The following is a 25,917-nucleotide window of genomic DNA, read 5'->3' as shown; positions in this document are numbered from 1 at the left end:
CCTCCTTTTGAGCCACTGAATTCCTGCCATCTGAAGTACTTGACCTGGAAGGTCATTTTCTTGGTGGCAGTTACTTCAGCTCGTAGTCAGTGAGCTTCAGGCCCTGGTAGCCCAGGCCCCTTACACCAAATTTCATCATAACAGAGTAGTCCTCCGCACTCACCCTAAGTTCCTGCCAAAGGTTGTGTCGGAGTTCCATCTGAACCAGTCAATTGTCTTGCCAACATTCTTTCCCTGTCCTCATTCCTGCCCTGCTGAACGTCAGCCGCACACATTGGACTGCAAGAGAGCATTGGCCTTCTATCTGGAGCGGACACAGCCCAACAGACAGTTCGCCCAATTGTTTGTTTCTTTTGATCCCAACAGGAGGGGAGTGGCTGTGGGAAAACGCACCATATCCAATTGGCTAGCAGATTGCATTTCCTTCACTTACGCCCAGGCTGGACTGGCTCTTGAGGGTCATGTCACGGCTCATAATGTTAGAGCCATGGCAGCGTCGGTAGCCCACTTGAAGTCAGCCACTATTGAAGAGATTTGCAAAGCTGCGACGTGGTCATCTGTCCACACATTCACATCTCATTACTGCCTGCAGCAGGATACCCGACGCGACAGTCGGTTCGGGCAGTCAGTGCTTCAGAATCTGTTCGGGGTTTAGAATCCAACTCCACCCCCCTATGCCCATGTTTGTTCTGTTCCAGGCTGCACTCTCAGTTAGTTGGTAAATGTTTTAGGTCAATCTCAGTTATGTCCTCGCCGTTGCGAGGCCCAATTGACCATGGTTGTTGTTTTGAGTGAGCCTGGGGGCTAGGGATACCCCATCAGTGAGAACAAGCAGCCTGCTTGTCCTCGGAGAAAGCGAATGCTACATACCTGTAGAAGGTATTCTCCGAGGACAGCAGGCTGATTGTTCTCACAAACCCGCCCGCCTCCCCTTTTGGAGTTGTGTCTTCCCTTCTCTTTGTCTTGCTACATATGAGACTGGCCGGCACGAGCCAGTTCGGGCGGGAAGACAGCCGCGCAAGCGCGGTGCGCATCGGCGCGCGAGGACTAGCAAAGGACTTTGCTAGAAAGTGTTCCGGTTGGAGGGGCTGCCGTGGACGTCACCCATCAGTGAGAACAATCAGCCTGCTGTCCTCTGAGAATACCTTCTACAGGTATGTAGCATTCGCTTTGTTGGACATGTGGGAGGAGGGGAGTGAGATGCTACATGGGAAGAAGAGGGAGCAAGAGAGAAAATTGATTTACATGGGTGAGGAGAGGCTGCACAGGAGTAGTGAAGGCTGAGAGGGAAAACAATGTTGGACAAGGCAGTGGAGTGGAGGGATGAAAAAAGTATTGGACATGGCATTGGAGGGGGAGGGAGGGAGGATGAGAGTGGGGAAATGTTGAACATGGAGGTGCAGTGTGGAAGGGAGGGAGAAATGGAGAGATGCTGCATGGGGGGAGGGAGAAATGTTAGGGTGCAAGACATAAAGAAGTGGTGGACAGTGGCAGAGAAGGAGGGAAGAGAAAAGGAGAGATGTTGGACATAGGGGTGGAGGAGAGGGAAGGAGAAATGCTGCACAAGAGGGGGTAGGAGAAAAAGAGCGAAACGGGTGGGTGGTAAGGAAGAGAATGGGAGAAATGCTGGACCATGAGGAGGGGACAGGAGGGTAGAAAGAAGGGATGGGGAGATGTCAGGCTATGAGGGTAGGGAGGGGAGAAAGAGGGGTCAGATGCTAGGCTGGAGGGTGGGATACACTAAGAATGATGGGAACCATGTGGGAGAGGCTGAGGAGTGAGGTGGTAGGGGGTGGCAAGAAAATGAATGAGAGGATAATGATTACAGGGAGTAGAAATATGGTAAAAGTGAGTAAACTGAAGATGAACGGGAATGGAAGCCTGGAAAAGATGGGGAATAGGAATGCTAGTGGGTGAAAAAGGAGATGGTAATTTGATAGGTGTCTGAAAAGTAAAAAGAAGGAAAAGGGTTAGAAAGAGGGTGAAATTTGAGTGGACAGAGAGCAGAAGAGAAAGAAAGAGAGGAAAGAGCTAAAATGGAAAGATCAATTTGTCAGAGGCATGTGTAGTGAGGAAATGGAACAAGAGGGGAGAAAAGACAAATAGCAACTGATTGAAGGAGAATTAGCAGCATGGCTAACACCAGCCCTGACCCTGCTATTAGCTGGTGGGGATCCCCAAGCCCTGTCAGCTGAGGACCTCCCCTGAAGGTAACGAGTTCTCCCTTCTACTAAGCTCGGCAGACAAGGCAATATCCTTGAGCCACCAATAACTAAGCATGCATGGGGTGCTGGCGTTGCTGGCTCAAGGAGTTGTTGTTGCCTGCCAACTTGTAAAAGGGAGTTCTGGCCATCTTTGGAGGAAATGTTCAGCTGACAGAGCTTGGGGATCTGGAGTGGCCTAGTTGTTAGTGCAGCAGACTTTGATCGTGGGGAACTGGGTTCAATGCCCACTGCAGCTCCTTGTGACTCTGGGCAAGTCACTTAACCCTCCATTGCCACAGGTGCAAATACGTACCTGTATATGCTATGTAAACTGCTTTGAATGTAGTTGCAAAAACCACAGAAAGGCGATGTATCAAGTCCCATTCCCTTTCCCTTATCAGCTAAAATATTTATATTTTTAGTTGGGAGGTGTTAAGTGGAATCTTGAAGTTGGGTTGAAGGGAGTTTCAGTTTTTAAAAACTAAACTGAAATATGAGGGAAGTGTGTGCAAGATAGGGAGAGTGTTAGTTTGCAAATACAACTGTTTAAAATTGGAATGGTAGGAATTTTTTTGCTTTGTGGTGGGGGAGGGGAGAGGATAGGATAATGGTGATTTTGTCCTTATTTTTAGGAACTTTGACGTTAATCTGTTTTTACCTTCTGTAGGTGGAGTCAGGTTATGTCTGTGAAGGGGACCATAAGACAATGGCCAAAGCTATACGGGATAGAGTGTCCCTAATCAAACGGAAGAGAGAGCAGCGACAACAGGTGAGAGAAGAGCAGGAAAAAAGGAAACGGGAAGAGATCAGTCAAAAACAGCTTGAGCAACAGTCACCAAGCCCCCCCCAAGCAGGGATGAAACAGGCACAGACTCTTCTGGCTACAGGCCCCTCCTCTGCATCCATGTGCACAACATCTACTACAGTTTCTACGCAGATGGAACCTGAAGAACCGGAAGCTGATCAACACCAACAGCTACAATATCAACAGCCCACTATATTGGTTATATGTAAGCATCATTCATTTCATTTCATTTCTTTCATTATATTTGACCCTTTTTCCAAACTGAATTTATTTTGCTCTCTCCTTAGGATATCTTTTACTATTAATTTTGTATATTGCAGTGCTTTGGACATGCTCATAGCGATAGTCATTTCCAATTTTTCACTGGATTTTTGTTTCACTTTTGGCTTTTCAGGTGGTCAATTTTTCGATCATTAAATTCACACAAACATTTTAGCTCTTTTTGTAACTCATATCTTATCAGCAGCTACTGTATATGGTCTTCACTGTTTTCATTATTCCGTTGCTTTCTTTCAGGGCACTTGCATCTGCCTTTTGTTTACTATATTTCCTGTTCAGTTTAACATGATGGTTTTTGTATTAGTGGATGTGCTTGGATAACTTACAGTCCCGTAATAGTCCCCTATCTTTCGTTGTTATACTGTATTCCTATTAGCCTGTCATATTCCTTGTTTTCTCGTTTTCTCTGCAGCCTTTCTCTATATCAGTCCTTTAGTTTTCACTTGTCTCTGATGGAATTGTTCCTTTCTCTGGTCTTGTTTTTTACCTATCAATACTACTTCCAATATTTAATGCATTTCTTTATTTTATTAGAATTTTAACCATACTTTCCAAGAGGAAGTGCAAATAGAATAAGAAATAGAAAAAAATTCTAAAGTTTTAAGAATTTTGTAGTTGCAATAAACTCAAGTCAAATTAAAGGATGATAAATAAAAATAATAAAATGGACCAAACATGAAAATTTCCTTAAAATCTTTATAAAAGTGAACTGTTCCTTAAAAGCTTGTTCAAAAATTAAAGCCAAATAGTTTATATCCAACTGGATTTCAAGTAGATGTGTGTAGCACAGCATAGAAGCCACACGCAAAAATGCTTTGTTGTATTCTCAGTTTCATCTCAGATAGCAGAAGTACCTTTAATAATCCACCTGAGCTGAGCATTGTGGGTGTAATAGAACATACTGTAAGAAGCCTATATTTCAATTAGGAGGGCCCCTGACAATTAAATAACATTACATTTCCAACATACATCTGACATAATGGGAAACATGCACTTCAATTGGTCAGGAGTATAATACCAGCAGGTAAGTACCTTGTTAGCATTTTCTTGCACCAACACACAAACTGAAGCCTTCTATACTTCTTCACACATGATCTCCCATTCCGAGCTAGAAAAGCTACAATGCAAATCCTCTTCCCAGGAATGCATAAATTTATGGGAGAGAGAATCCCACCCCTTACAAATCTATATATCACCAAAATAGGTCTAGGAGTTTTCTTCTAAAGTAACCATAAGTTCTCTAGACACTGTCTTACAGGGATCTTCCCGTAACCAACCCTGCCTCATCATAAAGTGCTGATCCTGCATATAGGAAAGAAAATCCCCAACAGGTAGATCATGTGAGGAACGCAAAGTCTCAAAAGTTGTTATATGGCTCCCTACCATAACATCCCTGAAATGAATCAATCCCAACATTTCCTTTTGAACAAATGCCCTGTTTCTTTTCCCTGCCCCAAAACTTGGCTCCTAATGAACCACTGCCAAGGAGGAAGCCAAATCTACCTGGGCCCATTGTCTATACGCTTCCCCCCTCCAGATTTCAAGCAAATGCCATTAAAAAGGATTTTGGACCCCAAATGGGATCCCCTAACCTTTCAGTTGTCCACAAAGAGACCCTGTTGGGCGGGAGGGGAAATTCAGTTGTTCCAGCAGTACTGAGGGCTTGAACTTCCCAAGCTCCCAATCTAACACCATCCAAAGCTGAGCCGCCATATAATACCAATCGAAGTTGGAAACTGCTCTCCATCCCTGCCAGGACCCACCCCCCCCCCCCCCCCCCCCGAGAACCCACTGTGCCAGGCAGGGGCGCTTTCTATTCCAAATAAACTTGGAGGTAAAGGCTTGCATACGATGAAGAAAACTACGAGGGATGCGTATGGGTAACGATTGAAATAGAAAAATCAATCTAGGTAACACATTCATCTTCTCTGGTGCGATACGGCCCCACCAAGATTACCATAACTCTTTCCAGCATCTCAAGTATATATGAATCTGAGCTAGGATCTTATCATAATTTAAAGTATATAACCTATCTAGGTCTCAGGGCACTCAAATTCCAAGATATCTAATACTATGAGAGACCAAGCAGAAAAGGAAGGCAGAATGTAACCTGTCCTCTTCAACCTGACAAGTAGAAATACCTAATATTTCACTCTTGTCCATGTTTTAATTTATTTATTACATTTGTATCCCACATTTTCCCACCTATTTGCAGGCTCAGTATGGCTTACATGGTACAGTAGAGGCGATTGCCAATACCGGTATGAACAAATACAAAGTGAGGTTATGACAAAGTAATGATCAGGTGTGATAAACACATTGGGGGTTATAAGGGGAAGAGTTAGGTTGTGTCCAGTACGAACTTTTATAATGTTGTGTTGCGGGGTTAAGGCATTTAGGTTGGATCATTGGAGTATGCCTTTTCGAACAGGTTAGTCTTTAGGAGTTTCCGAAAGTTTAGGTGATCATATGTTGTTTTCACGGCGATTGGTAGTGCGTTCCATAGTTGTGTGCTTATATAAGAGAAAGTGGATGAATAGGTTGATTTGTGTTTGAGTCCTTTGCAGCTTGGGTGGTGGAGATTTAGATATGTTTGTGTTGGTCTTGTGTTTCTGGTTGGTAGGTCTATGAGGTCTGTCATGTATCCCGGGGCATTGCCGTAGATGATTTTATGAACCAGGGTGCAGATTTTGAACGCAATACGTTCTTTAATTGGGAGCCAGTGTAATTTTTCTTGTAGAAGTTTGGCGCTTTCAAATCTTGATTTTCCAAATATAAGCCTGGCTGCTGTGTATTAGCCTTCAAACCCGCAACCTGTTCAAATTTCAAATTCATAGAACACCTCTAAGACAATGGGGAAAGTCAGGTCCGGATCCCTAATGCAGAGTAGAACATAATCAGTGAAAAGGGCTATACAGTATTCCACCCTCCCTGTCTCGAACATCCAGATGATGGCGAATCCGCACTACTAAAGGTTCTATATAAAGTGCAAAAAGAAGAGGTGATGGGGGGGCACCCCTGTTTAGTCCCTCAGCCAATGGAGAAGGGAGTATATGAGCAGTTAAAACAGACATGCTTTTGAGGCTGTATAAAGCACCACGATCCATGATCCAAAATTTGCCCCCAACTACTACTACTTATCATTTCTATAGCACTACAAGATGTACGCAGTGCTGTACAATTGAACATGAAGAGACAGTCCCTGCTCGACAGAACTTACAATCTAATTAGGACAAACAGGACAAATAAGAGATAAGGGAATTACTAAAGTGGGAATGATAAAATATGGGTACTGAACAAGTGAGTAAGGGCTAGGAGTTAAAAGCAGCATCAAAAAGGTGGGCTTTTAGCCTAGATTTGAAGATGGCCAGAGATGGAGCTTGATGTGCTGGCTCAGGGAGTCTATTCCAGGCATATGGTGCAGCAAGATAAAAGGAACAGAGTCTAGAAGGCAGTGGAGGAAAAGGGTGCAGATAAGAGAGATTTACCTAGTGAACGGAGTTCCCGGGGAAGAGTGTAGGGAGAGATAAGAGTGGAGAGGCACTGAAGAGCTGCAGAGTGAATGCACTTGTAAGTCAGTAAGAGGAGCTTGAACTGTATGCGGAAACGGACAGGGAGCCAAGCCCATCTAGTCCATCACCCCTCTCAAGAAGGCCCAGCCAAATCTATCAAAGGACTTCTCAGTGTCTACTGCCTAGAAGGCTACGCTCATCAGACTGCTGGGCCTCCCAGATCAAATTAAAAGTTCTGATTAGTGTAGTTAATTGGTGAGACAAGATTTCCTTTCACTAAATCCATGTTGGCTTTGTCTCATTAATCCATGCTTATGTATATGCTCTCTAATTTTGTTCTTTATAATAGTCTATTCCATTTTTCCCGGCACTGATGTCAGGCTTACCGGGCTGTAATTTCCTGGATCACCTCTGGGACCCTTTTTAAAAATCATAGTTACATTGGCCACCCTCCAATCTTCCAGTACCGTGCTTGATTTTAAAGATAAATTACATAACAATAGTTCTTCAAGTTCATTTTTCAATTCTGTCAATACTCTCGGATGGATACCATGTGGTCTAGGTGATTTGCTACTCTTCAGTTTGTCAAATTGCCCTATTATATCTTCCAGGTCTACAGAGATTTGATTGTTTCTCTGACTCGTCATCATTGAATACCATTTCTGGCATCGGTATCTCTCCCAAATTTTCCTCAGTGAAGACCGAAGAATCCTCTCCGCTGTGGCCTTGTCTTCCCTGAGTGCTCCTTTTAATCCTCAGTTATCTAGCGGCCCAACTGATTTTTTTTGCCGGCTTCTTGCTTTTAATATACTTAGAAAAAAGCTTTTACTGTGTGTTTCCCTCCAACACAATCTTCTTTTCAGAGTGTCTCTTTGCCATTTCCTGTGCTGTTTCCTATTTCTTTCATTTGGATCCTTCTTCCATATGCTGAAGGCTTTTCTTTTAGCTCTAATATCTTCCTTCACCTCACTTTTTAACCGTGCTGGCTGTTGTTTGCCCTGCCTTCGTCTTTTTTTAATACATGGAATATATTTGGCCTTGGCTTCCAGGATGGTATTTTTCAACTGCATCCATGCCTGATGTAAATTTTTGACCTTTGCAGTTGCTCCTCTAAGTTTTTTCTTTTTTTTTCACCGTTCTTCTCATTTTATCATAGTTTTCTTTTTGAAAGTTAAATGCTAACGTATTGGATTTATGATCACTGTTATTAAGCAGCCCGATCACCGTTACCTCCTTCACCAGGTCATGCACTGCACTAAGGACTAGGTCTAGAATTGGTTCTCCTCTTGTAGACTTCTGAACCAGCTGCTCTATAAAGCGGTTGTTGATTTCATCGAGAAATTTTACCTCTCTACAGTGCCCTGAAGTTACATATACCCAGTCAATATTGGGGTAATTGAAATCACCCGTTATTGTTGTATTCCCCAGTGAGGATTCGGAGAGTTCTGGCAGGCCTTCGTGGTCTGAGGAGCCAGAGTCAGGTGCAGAATTACCACAGGATCTGGATGATCGCTCCACGGTGAGGATTTTCCACCGTGATGAGCTGCCAGCGCTTATTTCAGATGCCCTACAGGTCCTTTCTATTGAAGAGCCTGACAGTGGCACGGCCTTCTCTGTGAATCCTAGGATGGCTAGTACCAAAAAGCCTGCTCGAGCCTTTCCTTTGCTTGACTCCATCCAAGAGCTTATTTCCGCTCAGTGGGCTGACCCCGAGGGACCTTTGAAAGTTACCAGGGCTATGGGGCAATTATACCCTCTGTGTGAGGAGCATTTGGCTCGCTTTGCAATGCCTAAAGTAGATACCCTAGTCACTGCGGTGACAAAGAGAACTACCCTCCCTGTGGAAGGAGGAGTTGCCCTGAAGGATATACAAGACTGTAGGCTGGAAGCAGCACTTAAACGGTCCTTTGAAATTGCAGGTCTTACTGTTCGGGCGTCTGCATGCAGTTGTTATGCTGCTAGAGCCTGCCTGGCGTGGTTGCAACAGGCAGTGGAACAGGCCGGGAGATGGAGCGGAGCCCTTCCGGATGTGGCTCCGCGGCTGGAGTCGGCCTTGTCCTTTTTGGCTGATGCCCTTTATGATATTGTCAGAGCTTCGGCTAAACAAATGGCAGTAGCAGTGGCGGCTCGCCGTCTTATTTGGCTACGACATTGGGCAGCGGACCTGGCCTCTAAGCAAAGGTTGGTGAAGTTGCCCTTTCAAGGACTTCTCCTATTTGGTGAGGAGTTGGGAAAAAAAATTGTTAAAGGCCTGGGAGATCCTAAACCCCAGCGCTTGCCCGAAGATAGGCCGAGGCCTTCCTCCAAGGGCTAGGCGGTCCACTCCTTATAGACCTCGCTTCTGTGAAGCTAGAAGGTACCGCCCGGGGCGTTCTGCTGGGCTCACTTCTCGTGCCCGTTTTTCAGCACAGGAACTGCTTTCGCTCGGACAAGCGTTCCGCAGCCACCGGCTCTAGGCCTGGAGTTCAGGGGCGACCCTCTCAATCATGGTGCGCCGGCCCCCTCCTCGCTTCCTGTCATCGGAGGACGTCTTTTCCTCTTTGCCGAGGAGTGGGCCAATATTTCCTCAGATCAGTGGGTTCTGGACCTGATCAGAGATGGCTACAGAATAGAATTCAGCGCAAGAGACGTGTTTGTGGAGTCCCGATGCGGTTCTGCCGCCAAACGGGCGGCGGTAGAGGAGACTTTGCAAGGTCTGATTCAGTTAGGGGCCGTGTTGCCGGTACCTCCCGCCGAACACGGCTACGGACGATACTCCATCTACTTTGTGGTGCCACGAAAAGGTGGGTCTTTTCACCCTATTCTGGACTTAAAAGAATTAAACAAGTCCCTGAGAGTGCGGCATTTCCACATGGATACCCTGCGCTCCGTCATTGCTGCGGTACAGCCAGGAGAGTTTCTCACGTCTCTAGACCTGAAAGAAGCTTACTTGCACGTACCAATTTGGCTCCCGCACCAGAAGTTTCTGAGGTTTGCGGTGTTGGGAAAAACATTTCCAGTTCCGGGTTCACCCGTACCTAGACGACTGGCTCATCAGAGCAGACTCTGTAACAGAGATCTATCAAGCTACAGCCAGAGTGGTCTCAGTACTTCAATCTCTAGGTTGGGTCGTCAATATGGCCAAAAGTCACCTGACCCCCTCACAATCTCTAGACTATTTGGGTTCCAGGTTCGACACAGACTCGGGCTATGTATACCTACCCGAGCTAAGGCGGTGCAAGCTTCAGAATCAGGTCCGTCTGCTCCTGAGGATGCCCCGCCCGCAAACTTGGGACATTGTCCAGCTGCTGGGATCGATGACAGCCACATTGGAAGTGGTGCCCTGGGCGAGAGCGCACCTGAGACCTCTACAGTATTCCCTACTTCAAAGATGGTCTCCAGTTTCTCCGGATTATCAATGCAGACTTTCTTGGCTCCCTGTGGCCCGACTCAGCATGGAGTGGTGGCTCTCAGACAGCATGCTGCGGCGAGGAATGCCGCTGGTGCTCCCCGATTGGTGTCTAGTAGTGACAGATGCCAGCCTGAAGGGCTGGGGCGCACATTGCAAGGGGAAGCATGCCCAGGGTCTATGGACACCCGAGGAGTCGGAGTGGTCCATCACCGCCTGGAGTTGAAAGCGGTGTTTCAGGCGCTTCTGGCCTTTCAAGTGACCCTGGAAGGATTGGCTGTCAGAGTGATGTCGGACAACACGACAGCAGTGGCCTACATAAATCATCAAGGCGGCACTCAGTGCCGAGCACTGGCCGCGCAGGCCGAACAGATTTGCCACTGGGCCGAGCTGCATCTTCAGTTTCTGTCGGCAGCTCACATTGCAGGTCAGAGCAACGTGCAAGCCGATTATCTAAGCAGGCATCAGATCGATCCAGCAGAATGGGAACTAGCAGACGAAGTATTCCTGCAGATATGTGCCAAATGGGGCAAGCCCGTGATGGATCTCATGGCGACAAGTTCAAATGCCAAAGTCCTGTGCTTCTTCAGCAGACGGAGAGATCCACGCTCGGCAGGGTTGGATGTCTTGACTCACTCCTGGCCTCCGGGCCTACTATATGTGTTCCCTCCATGGCCCTTGATAGGGCACGTGCTCCTGCGGATTCGGCTGCACTCAGGAGAAGTGGTCCTCATGGCCCCGGATTGGCCCAGGAGGCCTTGGTATGCGGACCTCCGACAGATGCTAGTGGAGGCTCCCCTTCCTTTACCTCTGGTACCGAACCTGTTGTCACAGGGCCTGGTAGCCATGGAGGACGCCTGCCGCTTTGGTCTTATGGCATGGCGATTGAGAGGGCGCAATTGAGGGACAAAGGCTATTCAAACACAGTCATTTCCACTCTCCTGCAGGCCCGCAAGCGTTCCACTTCCGTGGCTTATGCCAGGATTTGGCGCCATTTTGAGTCTTGGTGTGCTTCAAAAGCGATCACACCCATGCGGGCTCCTGTCTCACCAATTCTGGACTTGTTGCAGGATGGTGTACAAAAAGGCTTGACCTATAATTCCCTGCGGGTGCAAGTGGCAGCGTTGGCCTTCCTTCGTGGTAAGGTTGAAGGCGTGTCTTTAGCTGCTCATCCAGATGTGGCACGGTTTCTTAGTGGGGTGCTTCGGCTCCGGCCTTCCGTGCGAGCACCCTGTCCAGCTTGGACCCTGGGGCTAGTTTTGAAGGCCCTGCAGGCTTCTCCTTTTGAGCCGCTTCGGCGAGCATCGGAGAAAGATTTGACACTAAAGGCCGTTTTTCTTGTGGCCATTACTTCGGCGAGACGGTTGTCAGAGCTCCAGGCGCTGTCCTGTAGAGACCCATTTCTGCAATTCTCAGAGTCCGGGGTCACGGTTCGGACCGTGCCATCCTTCATGCCTAAGGTGGTTTCAGCGTTTCACCTAAACCAGCCTATTTTCTTGCCCTCCTTTGATAAGGAGGAGTTTCCAGAATCTTTTGGGCAGTTGCACCTGTTGGATGTGCGCAGGACTCTGCTGCAGTATCTGTGAGTTACTGTCTCTTTCAGGATCTATGATCGTCTGTTTGTTTTGCTATCAGGTCCTCGCAGAGGGTCTCCAGCGTCTAAAGCCACTATTGCCCGCTGGCTCAAAGAAACTATCTTTTCAGGTTATCTGCTTGCCGGCCGGTCTCCGCCTGTAGCCTATAAGGCGCATTCTACCAGAGCGATTTCTTCCTCTTGGGCTGAAACTGGAGCACTCTCTCGTCAAGAGATATGCAGTGCAGCAACATGGGCTTCTAAGCTCTCTTTTGCCCGACATTACAGGCTGGATGTGGCTGCTAGGAGGGATGCGTGTTTTGGAGCACAAGTGCTAGCGCGTGGTGTGACCTGTTCCCAGTCTATATAGGGATTGCTTTGTTACATCCCATACGTAATGGCTTCATCTGCTTGATGACAAGGAAGGGAAAATTAAGTTCTTACCTTGGTAATTTTCTTTCCTTTAGTCATAGCAGATGAAGCCATGAGCCCTCCATGTATGATTGTCTGTATGCTGTGAATCTGTTTCAGGTTCTGTTCTTGTTTCCTGAAGTTCCTTCCTTGGGAGAAAGTTGGAAAACAGTCTTCAGGATCCATGTTCACTTATAGGAGGATGAGTTCATTCCCTCCAGTTTATGTTTTGGAGGATGAGTTTATTCCCTCCAGGAGGTTGCGTGTATCCCCTCCAGTTATACAATAAGGAGGATGAGTTTATTCCCTCCAGGAGGATGTGTTCATGCCCTCCTTTTGAGTTCATGCCCTTGTTAAGGGGCCATCATTCGCTGTGAGGAAAGTTCATGCTATTCCCATTGCGGTTTGCCATACTGCTTTGGAAGCTTCAAATACTGAAGAGGCAGTGGAGCTGGCTGGCCATGAGGCACTGTGAAAAGTTGAGTGCTCTCTATCTCCCCCTGCTGGTTGATGGGCACAACCCATACGTAATGGCTTCATCTGCTATGACTAAAGGAAAGAAAATTACCAAGGTAAGAACCTAATTTTCCCATTTGCAATCTTGAAAATCTGTCTACTTTTTATTTAAAGACACCTTGTCCACTATGGTCTCTTGCAGCCTGGCTATTGGGATACCATATATATTCCCTGTTTTGGTGATATCTTTGAAAGATACCTTTTTCTGAACCATGCGCTTTTGAGTGACTGCCTTCCTCCAGTTTCTAGTTTAAAAGCTGCTGTATCTCCTTTTTAAATGCTGATGCCAGCAGTGTGGTTCCACCCTGGTTAAAGTGGAGCCCATCCTTTTGGAACAAGCTCCCGCTTCCCCAGAATGTTGCCCAGTAAGCTCCCCCTTCCCCAGAATGTTGCCCAGTTCCTAATAAATCTAAAACTCTCCTCCCTGCACCATCGCCTCATCCATGCATTGAGACTACAGAGATCTGCCTGTCTCTTGGGCCCTGTGCGTGGAATGGGGAGCATTTCTGAAAATGCTACCTTGGAGGATCTGGATTTGTGCTTTCTTCCTAAGGGCCTAAATTTGGCGTCCAGAACCTCCCATATTTTCCTATGTCATTGATACCTACGTGTACCAAGATAACCAGCTCCTCCCCAGCACTGTTTAAAAATCTTATCTAGGTGTCGCGTGAGTGTCGCCACCTTCTCACCAGGCAGGCAAGTGACCAAGCGATCCTTGCATCCACCAGCCACCCAGCTATCTACATGCCTAATAATCGAATCACCAGCGCCAACAGTTGTTCTAACCTTTCCCTCCTGGCTAGAAGCTCCTGGAGACACATCCTCGGTGCGAGAGGATATTGCATCCCCTGGTGTGCTTGTCCTGGCTACAGAATTACTTCCAAGTTCACCAGAGTGATGCTCTCCTTTTAGGAGACCTCTCTCCTTCAAGGCAGCACAGGGGCTGCCAGACTGGATGTGTGACTTCTCTGCAATGGCCATGTAGGCCTCCTGTCTCCTACCTGACTTTCTCAGCTCCTCCAAGTCTGCTAATCTAGCCTCAAGAGAAATCTTTGTAACAAGTACACACATATAACCTCTCACTAACTCTGAGATAATCATACATGTGACAGTGCAGAAAACTAGATAGCTTCCCTCTTGCTGCTGGATTGCTGTCTGCGTCTTAGTATTATTGAGTTCTCTAATTAAAACGTCTCAAGGTACTAGGGATATTAGATGACTATAAAGAGCCTTAAGATTATATGGAATAATGTGTAATTTATTTAGTATTTGGTTCTCAGACGCTAATTAAATATAATTAAAACTCTAATGAAAACGCTTCTCTTTTTATTCTAATTAAAATGATGACTATAAGTTGTGCAAAGGGTGGTTGGGAGCTGGGGAGGGTGTAGGAATGAAGACCGAACTTGACCCTACTGTTCCTTCTACAGGCTATCTGTAAATTCTGTGTCAGAAAATTTTTAAACACGGAGGGGGGGGGGGAATGGTATGGAAACTGGTCCACACGAGTGTTATCTACAGACCTTTGTCACAAATGGAGAAGCTAGAGAAGGTATTCAAAAGCTTGGTGTGAAAGGGGGGGAGGAGCTACTTTTTGGAGATTTCAACTTGTCAAATGTGGATTGGAATGTCCCGTCAGCAGGATCGGAAAGAAGTAGGGAGATCGTGGATGCCTGTCAATGTGCCTTGCCTCAGACAAATGTTGATGGAACCTATTAGAGAAGAGTCAATGCTGGTTCTAGTGCTCACAAATGGCGGATGTGTTTCCAATATCCGGGTGGATAGCTACCAGTGTAATAGTGATCATCACACGATATGGTTTGATATAAAGGTGGAGTGCGGACAGAAAACTCAGTACTGGATTTCAGATGTACTGATTTTGGTAAAATGGAGCAAGACAAGACAACAGCCGGAATGGTTAAAAATGAGTTGAAGGAAGCTATTAGAGCTAAATGAAAAACCTTCAGAAAATGGAATAAGGATCTGACTGAAAATAAGAAACAGCATAAGGAATGGCAAGTCAAATGCAAAGCACTGATAAGGAAGGTAAAAAGGGACTTTGAAAAAAAGATTGCGTTGGAGGCAAACACTCATAGTAAAAAAAATTTTTTAGGTATATTAAAAGCAAGAAGCCGACAAAAGAATAAATTGGACCGTTAGATGTCCGAGGAGTAAAAGAGGCACTCAGGGAAGACAAAGCCATAGCAGAGAGGTTAAATGAATTCTTTGCTTCGTTCTTCACCGAGGAAGATTTGGGAGAGATACCGATGCCAGAAATGGTATTCAATGCTGACGAGTCAGAGAAACTGAATGAAATCTCTCTAAACCTGGAGGATGTAATGGTGCAATTTGACAAATTGAAGAGTATCAAATCGCCTGGACCAGATGGTATTCATCCCAGAGTACTGATTGAACTGAAAAATGCAAAACTATTGTTAGTAATATTTAATTTATCTTTAAAATCAAGCATGGTACTAGAAGATTGGAGAGTGCCCAATGCAGCGACAATTTAAAAAAAAAAAAAATGTTCCAGAGCTGATCTGGAAAACTATAGACCGGTGAGCCCGACGTCTGTGCCAGGCAAAGTGGTAGGGACTATTATAAAGAACAAAATTGCTGAGCATATTCAAAAGTATGGATTAATGAGACAAAGTCAGTATGGATTTAGTGAAAAGAAATCTTGCCTCACCAATCAGCTACATTTTTTTGAAGGGGTGATCAAACATGTGGATAAAGGTGAGCCATCTGGTGTGAGGGCAAGGCCCCCAGAACCCATTTCATGTCCTACACACACACCCTGCCTGAATACTTTCTACACCTTTCCGAATCTGGTCTTATGACTAACTCCGTAAGGGTTCATGTCAGTGCGATAAGTGCTTATCAACGTGTAGAGGGTAAGCCGATCTCTGGGCAGCCTTTAGTTGTTCACTTCATGAGAGGTTTGCTTCTGTCGAAGCCCCCTATCAAACTTCTACCTGTCATTGAATCTGAATGCCGTTCTCACTCAGCTGATGAAAACTCCTTTTAATCAACTGGATTCCTGCCATCTGAAGTACTTAATCTAGAAGGTCATTTTCTTGATGGCTGTTACTTCAGCTCTTAGAGTCAGTGAGCTTCAGGCTGTAGTAGTGGATGCGCCTTACACAAAATTTAATCAGAACTGAGTACTTTAAACATATACCCCAGATTCCTACCTAAGGTGGTTCTGGAGTTCCATCTGAATCAGGCAGTTGTCTTGCCAACATTCTTTCCCCGACCTGCCCATCCTGGCGAGAGCACCTTGCAAGCCTTGGACTGCAAGCGAACATTGGCCTATTACATGGAGCGAAGTAAGCCCCACAGACAATCCACACAACTTTTTATTTCTTTTAATCCCAACGAGATGGGGGGGGTTACCATTGGGAAACGCACAATCTCTAATTGGCTGGCAGATTGCAGTTCTTTCATTTATGCCCGGGCTGAGCTGACCCTGGAGGGTCATGTCGAGGCTCATAATGTCAGAACCATGGCTGTGTCAGTAGCCCACTTGCGGTCAGCTTCCATTGAAGAGATTTGCAAGGCTGCAATGTGGTCTTCAGCCCACACATTCACATCACACTACTGCCTTGAGCAGAATTCCCAACACAACAGTCAGTTTGGACAGACAGTATTGCAGAATCTGTTTGGGGTCTAGAATCCAACTCCAACCCCTAGGCTCGCTTTCTTCTGTTCCAGGCTGCGCACTCGCATAGTTTATATATAATTTCAGGTTAATCTGTTATGTCATTGCCGTTGCACAGCCCAAATGACCAATTGTTGTTTTTGCTGATCCTGGTAGCTAGGGATTTCCCATACTTGAGAATAAATATGCCTGTTTGTCCTCGGAGAAAGCGAACATACTTACTGTAGCAGGTATTCTCTGAGGACAGCAGGCCTTATATTCTCACAACCCTCCCGCCTTCTCTTGGAGTTGTCTCCTTTTTTTTGTCTTTTTATTTTTTTTATGCTGCAGTATTGTTCTGCCTAATCGTGCTCTCGTTATAGGTGGGAATGCACTAGCACATATGCAGTGGAGCATGTCTCGTGCTCCACAAGCTCTTAATAGCTTGTTATAAGCTCCGGACCGGGCACCGTGGGATCGCATTATCCATACGAGAATATAAGGCCTGCTGTCCTCGGAGAATACCTGCTACAGGTCTTCGCTATACTGATCTGGAGGGCAATAAGGAAGGAAAAGTATGGTCTTCTTTCCTTCAATCCTCCAGCTCAATCCAGAGTCACATTTTAATGTAGTCTATTCTGATTTATCTTTTTCTCCAGGGGTACAGGTTATTCTGTGATTCTATTTTGTTTGTGGTTGTTTCTGGTTGAATACCCTGAAATATTTTTCTCTAGCATGGGATTTAGGGAAAGGATTTTTTTTCTGTATCCTTTTTTTTTTCCTTGTCCTTGCTAGTGGTTAGGGTGGTGGACTTTGGTCCTGGGGAACTGAGGAACTGAGTTTGATTCCCACTTCAGGCACAGACAGCTCCTTGTGACTCTGGGCAAGTCACTTAACCCTCCATTGCCCCATGTAAGCCGCATTGAGCCTGCCATGAGTGGGAAAGCGCGGGGTACAAATGTAACAAAAATAAAAAATAAATACTGGTGAGCAGCTGTTGCACAGTACTCTTTATAGGGCAAGGCTCACATATTGTTCTTTGTTTCCATCTGCTGGCTAACAGACATAGCCCATTGGTTCAGGCCCAGTCTGGGGACTCAAGGAAAAGACATTAACTGATAAGACCAAATTTCTCCTTTTTTGCCACTGTTTAAAATAAGAGTGCTCATATTTTGTAGAGTCTCGAACCAAACCCAGGTTGCAAACATCGGTGCAGAGGTACACTATCAAGCACTGTTGTCATGGATTTGTTTACAAACAAGCAGGACATCAGTCATCTTAGGGTTTAGTCTTATTTGCCAATCACCTGTTAAAATCAGCCCCTGCGTAACACTGAATGTTATATTTTCTAATGATCCTTCCAAGTGTAACTGATCTAATAAGTGGTTCTTTTTATGAAATGCTGTGAAAGGTCCAGAAGAACCAATAAGGAAGCATTCCCAGTGTCAGAGGTTTGTTTAAGGACTTCTACTAAACTCACTAGATGAGTCATCTTCACAGATTTTTAAGTTGGGGTCACTTTGGATCCAAATGAACTGAAAGAACGCTGCCAAACATAGAGGCCAGCTTTTCCATTCGGTTTAGCACCCCCTATCATTTTGAAATTTCCTGTACCGGGACACGGTGTTTGCTCAATATTGGGGGTGCTCAAGCACCACAGAGCTGGCTCCTATGCCACCAAATATTTTCGTATGCGAGGTTGCAACACTGCTGAGTGTGATGTGCCAGTGATATCCATCCTCATTAGTCTGCATCTCTCTCAAAAGCTCACCTAGGCTTATGCCACCAGTCTCTCTACCTTCTCCACCCCATATCCATGTACCACCAGTGTTTTATTTCTCTCTCTCTCTCTCTCTCGTCTGACCACTTTTCTCTCAACCCCCACCTTGTAGTAAAAACAAACATCTATCTATCCTTCCCCCAGTCTTCATTTACCTCTCTTCCACTCAGTGCGTTTTTTTTTTTTTTTTTTTGGGGGGGGGGGGGGGTTCTCGCAGAAAGGGCAGAGAGGGCGTTTGGGATATAAATGTGTCATGGTAGTGGAGAGTCTGAGGCCTGAGGAAAGGTTGCTGGCTACATTTATTGATAGATAATGCCTACACATTGCTAGAAGCTAGCAGAAAACCACACCTTGGTCACAGACAAGTAGACAGGTCAACCTTCAACAGATATTTGCTTTCTTTCATACTGAGTGAGACCAATGATCCATCTAGCTCAGTATCCTGCTTCCAGCAGTGTCCAATCCAGGTCACAAGTACCTGACAGAAACAAGGTAGCAGAGAGCAATAATAGCTATGCAGGCAAAACATTAAATGAAAGCCTCAAGTTGCTGTGCATGTACAGCAATATTCTCCGAGGACAAGCAGGCTGCTTGTTCTCACTGATGGGTGACGTCCACGGCAGCCCCTCCAATCGGAATCTTCACTAGCAAAGTCCTTTGCTAGTCCTCGCACGCCTGCGCGCACCGTGCATGCGCGGCCGTCTTCCCGCCCGAAACCGGCTCGAGCCGGACAGTCTTCTTTTGTCCGCACTCGGTACGGTCGTGTTTTCGCCGTGCCGAGCCCCGGAAAGTCGACCTCGCGCGTCCTTTTTTCGTTGACGTGTGTTTTCTTCGGAAAATCTTTAGAAAATTGTTGGGAAGTGCTCCGGAAGCCCCCCGGGCTTCGTTTGTCCCTTCCTGTATTTTTCAGTCTTTGCCCCGGTAAGTTTTCTTTCGTCGTCGGGGTAGGCCTCTTTTCGGCCTCGGTCGAGATTTTCTCCCTAAAACATTTTGGTGCTCAAATTCGCCATTTCGGATTTTAATTTCGCCGGCGTGATTTTTCCGCCCATGACATCGAAGCCTTCCAGCGGCTTCAAGAAGTGCACCCAGTGCGCCCGGGTAATCTCGCTCACTGATAGGCACTCGTCGTGTCTTCAGTGTCTGGGGGCCGAGCACCGTCCTCAGAACTGTAGTCTGTGTTCCCTGTTACAAAGGCGGACTCAGGTAGCGAGATTGGCCCAGTGGAACGTTTTGTTCTCGGGCTCTTCGTCGGCATCGACACCAAGGTCATCGAGTGCATCGACGTCGTCAGCGTCCAGACCTTCATCCTCGGCCGCCAGTGCATCGAGTGCATCGAGGCATCGGCCCTCTGCATCGGCGCCGAGACATCGGATAGCTGCATCGACGTCGGTGGTACCGGGACTTCGTCTGCTGATGTCGTTGGACGGTGGTGCATCGTCAGGAGTGCAGGTGAGGGCTGTCCATTCCCCTGCTGGTGGCGGTGAGCCTTCGGGTGGGTCTCCCCCTACCCTGAGGGCTCCTGCGGTACAGCCCCCCCGAGATCGACCTCCTTCGACCTCGGCCCCGAGGAAGCGACGGCTGGATTCTACGTCCTCCTCGTCGGTGCCGGGGAGCTCCGGTGACATGCTTCGGAAGAAGTCGAAGAAGCATCGACACCGGTCTCCTCCCCACGTCGGCACCGAGAGCTCTGGGTCGCCGAGGGAGTCGGCACCCAGCAGGCATCGGCACCGAGAGGACCGCTCACCCTCTGTTCAGGAGGTGTCGATGCGCTCCACTCTGGACAGCCCGGAACAGCCTCCACGCCCGGAACAGGTTCTGACGTCGACGCCTGCATCGACCTCCATGCCTTTCTCTGCAGCCGCTCTGAACGAGAGCCTCCGGGCCGTTCTCCCAGAGATTCTGGGAGAGCTGTTGCGCCCTACCCCTCCGGTACCGGCGGTGCTTGCGCCTCCGGTACCGTCGAGCGTGGCGCCGGCTGGCCCATCGCCCGGGGTGAGGTCCCCGACATCCGACTGCGGCCACCTCCCAGGAAGGCTCCCCGACTACGTCGGCGGAGGGAGCGTCGCCGATGCGGGCGAGGGAGTCTACCTCTCGACGCCCCCATCGTGGACGTGGCTCCACTGAGTCGAGCCGGGCGAGGTTGCAGACACAGGTTCGTGAACTTGTGTCTGACACCGAAGGTGAGGCCTCGTGGGAAGAAGAGGAAGACCCCAGATATTTCTCTGACGAGGAGTCTGAGGGTCTTCCTTCTGATCCCACTCCCTCCCCTGAAAGACAGCTTTCTCCTCCTGAGAGTCTGTCTTTCGCTTCCTTTGTCCGGGAGATGTCTACGGCCATCCCCTTCCCGGTGGTTGTGGAGGACGAGCCCAGGGCTGAAATGTTTGAGCTCCTGGACTATCCTTCTCCACCTAAGGAAGCGTCCACTGTTCCCTTGCACCATGTCCTGAAAAAGACATTGCTTGCGAACTGAACCAAGCCATTAAGTAATCCCCACATTCCCAAGAAGATCGAGTCCCAGTACCGGATCCATGGGGACCCAGAGCTGATGCACACCCAGTTGCCTCACAACTCTGGAGTTGTGGATCTGGCCCTAAAGAAGGCTAAGAGTTCTAGGGAGCATGCTTCGGCGCCCCCGGGCAAAGACTCTAGAACCTTAGACTCCTTTGGGAGGAAGGCCTACCATTCCTCTATGCTCGTGGCCAAAATCCAGTCTTACCAGCTCTACACGAGCATACACATGCGGAACAATGTGCGGCAGTTGGCGGGCTTGGTTGATGCTCTCCCCCCTGAGCAAGCCAAGCCTTTTCAGGAGGTGGTCAGGCAGCTGAAGGCGTGCAGAAAATTCCTGGCCAGAGGGGTGTATGACACCTTTGATGTTGCGTCCAGGGCCGCTGCTCAAGGTGTGGTGATGCGCAGGCTCTCATGGCTGCGTGCCTCCGACCTGGAGAATAGACTCCAGCAGCGGATTGCGGACTCGCCTTGCCGTGCGGACAATATTTTGGAGAGAAGGTCGAGCAGGTGGTAGAGCATCTCCACCAGCGGGACACCGCATTCGACAAGTTCTCCCGCCGCAAGCCTTCAGCCTCTACCTCTACAGGTAGAAGATTTTTTGGGGGAAGGAGGACTGTTCCCTACTCTTCTGGCAAGCGTAGGTACAATCCCCCTTCTCGACAGCCTGCGGCCCAGGCTAAGCCCCAGCGCGCTCGCTCTCGTCAGCAGCGTGCGCCTCAGCAAGGCCCCGCGGCTCCCCAGCAAAAGCAAGGGGCGAGCTTTTGACTGGCTCCAGCAGAGCATAGCCGACATCCAAGTGTCAGTGCCGGGCGACCTGCCGGTCGGGGGGAGGTTGAAAGCTTTTCACCAAAGGTGGCCTCTCATAACCTCCGATCAGTGGGTTCTGCAAATAGTCCGGCAAGGATACACCCTCAATTTGGCCTCAAAACCTCCAAATTGTCCACCGGGAGCTCAGTCTTACAGCTTCCAGCACAAGCAGGTACTTGCAGAGGAACTCTCCGCCCTTCTCAGCGCCAATGCGGTCGAGCCCGTGCCATCCGGGCAAGAAGGGCTGGGATTCTATTCCAGGTACTTCCTTGTAGAAAAGAAAACAGGGGGGATGCGTCCCATCCTAGACCTAAGGGCCCTGAACAAATATCTCGTAAAGAAAAGTTCAGGATGCTTTCCCTGGGCACCCTACTTCCCATGATTCAGGAAAACGATTGGCTATGCTCTCTGGACTTGAAGGATGCCTACACACACATCCCGATACTGCCAGCTCACAGACAGTATCTGCGATTTCAGCTGGGCACACGTCACTTCCAGTACTGTGTGCTACCCTTTGGGCTCGCCTCTGCGCCCAGGGTGTTCACAAAGTGCTTGGCTGTAGTAGCAGCAGCACTTCGCAGGCTGGGGGTGCACGTGTTCCCATATCTCGATGATTGGCTGGTGAAGAACACATCCGAGGCAGGAGCCCTGCAGTCCATGCAGATGACTATTCGCCTCCTGGAGCTACTGGGGTTTGTGATAAATTTCCCAAAGTCCCATCTTCTCCCGGCGCAGAGACTCGAATTCATAGGAGCTCTGCTGGATTCTCGGACGGCTCGCGCCTATCTCCCAGAGGCGAGGGCCAACAACTTGTTGTCCCTCGTCTCGCGGGTGCGAGCGTCCCAGCAGATCACAGCTCGGCAGATGTTGAGATTGCTGGGCCACATGGCCTCCACAGTTCATGTGACTCCCATGGCCCGCCTTCACATGAGATTTGCTCAATGGACCCTAGCTTCTCAGTGGTTTCAGGCTGCTGGGGATCTAGAAGACGTGATCCACCTGTCCACGAGTTTTCTCGAATCCCTGTATTGGTGGACGATTTGGTCCAATTTGACTCTGGGACGTCCTTTCCAAATTCCTCAGCCACAAAAAGTGCTGACCACGGATGCGTCTCTCCTGGGATGGGGAGCTCATGTCGATGGGCTTCACACCCAAGGAAGCTGGTCCCTCCAGGAACGCGGTCTACAGATCAATCTCCTGGAGTTGCGAGCGATCTGGAACGCTCTGAAGGCTTTCAGAAATTGGCTGTCCCACCAAATTATCCAAATTCAGACAGACAACCAGGTTGCCATGTACTATGTCAACAAGCAGGGGGGCACCGGATCTCGCCCCCTGTGTCAGGAAGCCGTCAGCATGTGGCTCTGGGCTCGCCGTCACGGCATGGTGCTCCAAGCCACATATCTGGCAGGCGTAAACAACAGTCTGGCCGACAGATTGAGCAGGATTATGCAACCTCACGAGTGGTCGCTCAACTCCCGAGTGGTGCGCCAGATCTTCCAAGCGTGGGGCACCCCCTTGGTGGATCTCTTCGCATCTCGAGCGAACCACAAAGTCCCTCAGTTCTGTTCCAGGCTTCAGGCCCCCGGCAGACTGGCATCGGATGCCTTCCTCCTGGACTGGGGGGAGGGTCTGCTGTATGCTTATCCCCCATACCTCTGGTGGGGAAGACTTTGTTGAACTCAAGCAAGACCGAGGCACCATGATTCTGATTGCTCCTTTTTGGCCGCGTCAGATCTGGTTCCCTCTTCTTCTGGAGTTATCCTCCGAAGAACCGTGGCGATTGGAGTGTTTTCCGACCCTCATCACGCAGGACGAAGGGGCTCTTCTGCATCCCGGCCTCCGGTCCCTGGCTCTCACGGCCTGGATGTTGAGAGCGTAGACTTTGCCTCTTTGGGTCTGTCAGAGGGTGTCTCCCGCATCTTGCTTGCTTCCAGGAAAGATTCCACCAAGAGGAGTTACTTCTTTCTGTGGAGGAGGTTTGCCGTCTGGTGTGACAGCAAGGCCCTAGATCCTCGCTCTTGTCCTACACAGACCCTGCTTGAATACCTTCTGCACTTGTCTGAGTCTGGTCTCAAGACCAACTCTGTAAGGGTTCACCTTAGTGCAATCAGTGCATACCATTACCGTGTGGAAGGTAAGCCGATCTCAGGACAGCCTTTAGTTCGCTTCATGAGAGGTTTGCTTTTGTCAAAGCCCCCTGTCAAGCCTCCTACAGTGTCATGGGATCTCAATGTCGTTCTCACCCAGCTGATGAAACCTCCTTTTGAGCCACTGAATTCCTGCCATCTGAAGTACTTGACCTGGAAGGTCATTTTCTTGGTGGCAGTTACTTCAGCTCGTAGAGTCAGTGAGCTTCAGGCCCTGGTAGCCCAGGCCCCTTACACAAAATTTCATCATAACAGAGTAGTCCTCCGCACTCACCCTAAGTTCTTGCCAAAGGTTGTGTCGGAGTTCCATCTGAACCAGTCAATTGTCTTGCCAACATTCTTTCCCCGTCCTCATTCCTGCCCTGCTGAACGTCAGCTGCACACATTGGACTGCAAGAGAGCATTGGCCTTCTATCTGGAGCGGACACAGCCAGCAGACAGTCCGCCCAATTGTTTGTTTTCTTTTGATCCCAATAGGAGGGGAGTGGCTGTGGGGAAACGCACCATATCCAATTGGCTAGCAGATTGCATTTCCTTCACTTACGCCCAGGCGGGGCTGGCTCTTGAGGGTCATGTCACGGCTCATAATGTTAGAGCCATGGCTGCGTCGGTAGCCCACTTGATGTCAGCCTCCATTGAAGAAATTTGCAAAGCTGCGACGTGGTCATCTGTCCACACATTCACATCTCATTACTGCCTGCAGCAGGATACCCGACGCGACAGTCGGTTCGGGCAGTCAGTTCTGCAGAACCTGTTTGGGCTTTAGGATCCAACTCCACCCCCGAGGGCCCTGTTTGTTCTGTTCCAGGCTGCACTCTCAGTTAGTTGGTAAATGTTTTAGGTCAATCTCAGTTATGTCCTCGCCGTTGCGAGGCCCAATTGACCATGGTTGTTGTTTTGAGTGAGCCTGGGGGCTAGGGATACCCCATCAGTGAGAACAAGCAGCCTGCTTGTCCTCGGAGAAAGCGAATGCTACATACCTGTAGAAGGTATTCTCCGAGGACAGCAGGCTGATTGTTCTCACAAACCCGCCCGCCTCCCCTTTGGAGTTGTGTCTTCCCTTGTATTGTCTTGCTACATACTGGACTGGCCGGCTCGAGTTGGTTTCGGGCGGGAAGACGGCCGCGCATGCGCGGTGCGCGCGAGGACTAGCAAAGGACTTTGCTAGTGAAGATTCCGATTGGAGGGGCTGCCGTGGACGTCACCCATCAGTGAGAACAATCAGCCTGCTGTCCTCGGAGAATACCTTCTACAGGTATGTAGCATTCGCTTTAGAGATGTAGGAACTGAAATGCAAACTGTCAGAAATGTACATGTCCCGAAGCTGACATATTTCAATACATTTAGAATAAAAAACTTTTTTTCGACCTTTTGAGCATTTTATTTTTCCATTTGCTTTAGTCTGTTTTTCATAACTATCTTTCCAGGTCTCTTGTCATTTGACACTTTTGTGTCCACCTTCCATCTTCATCTGTGCCCTGTCCAGCATCTCCTCTCTTTGCCCCTGTCTCAATACTCCCCTTGTGACCCCATCCATGTGTCCAGCATTGTCCCTTTGTGTTCAGCATTGCTTCTCTGTGTCCTTGTCTCTATGGTCCCTTCCTATCTAGCATCTGTTCTCTGTGTCTCCCCATCCAGCATCTCTCGCACTCTATCCCCTAGTCCCTCCCCCATTGTCAGCATCTATCACGCTCTCTCCCCTACCCCCACCCATGTTGGCATCTCTCACAAGCCTCTCCCTACCACCCATACCTTCCAAGTTGTAGGGTTGGGGGTGATTACTTTTATTAGCTGTGAATATATTTTTTAAATCACAACTAATATTTCATTAATAGTGGCATTAACCACAATTAAATATATCCTGGTTTATAGGATATATTTAACTGTGTTTATTTTGTTGTTGTAAACCACATTGTATGGTGGTTCGGTAGACCAGAAGGTCATATATAAGATTCAGATTAAATTAGATCTAGTCTTAAATATTATTACTACTACTACTACAAATCATTTCTATAGCGCTACCAGTCGTACGCAGCGCTTCACAATTGAACATGAAGAAAAGACAGTCCCTGCTCAAAAGAGCTTACAACCTAAATCAGGACAGACAGGACAAATAAGGGATATGGGTAGGACAGACAGATAGGACACATAGGGAAAAGGGACTATTGAAGAGAGGAAGACAAGATAAAGGTTACGGGCAGGTGACAAGTTAGGAATTAAAAGCAACATCAAACAGGTAGGCCTTTAGCCCGGATTTGAAGGCGGCCAGGGATGGAGCTTGACATAATGGCTCAGGAAGTCTATTCCAGGCATAAGGTGCGGCGAGATAAAAGGAAAGGAGTCT

At 48.1% G+C, this 25,917-nt stretch overlaps 1 protein-coding gene and 1 long non-coding RNA gene across 2 annotated transcripts in view; one reads left to right on the top strand and one right to left on the bottom strand.

Annotated features, from left to right (window-relative positions):
- Nucleotides 1-25,917, top strand: part of WNK1 (WNK lysine deficient protein kinase 1) — a 515,889-nt gene that overhangs the window by 247,262 nt on the left and 242,710 nt on the right. The window contains 1 exon segment of the mRNA XM_030214920.1: nt 2,872-3,214. Coding sequence (XP_030070780.1) covers nt 2,872-3,214 — 343 coding nt within the window.
- LOC115477399 lies at nt 15,498-23,670 on the bottom strand. The gene is made up of 3 exons (XR_003943323.1): nt 23,640-23,670; nt 16,618-16,625; nt 15,498-15,656 (listed from the first exon to the last, which is right to left on the bottom strand). It is a non-coding gene; the product is annotated as an uncharacterized LOC115477399 (long non-coding RNA).

This window comes from Microcaecilia unicolor, chromosome 9 (assembly GCF_901765095.1).
Source record: "Microcaecilia unicolor chromosome 9, aMicUni1.1, whole genome shotgun sequence".
Taxonomy (NCBI): Eukaryota; Metazoa; Chordata; class Amphibia; order Gymnophiona; family Siphonopidae; genus Microcaecilia; species Microcaecilia unicolor.
This window is presented reverse-complemented; position numbering and strand designations above follow the sequence as displayed.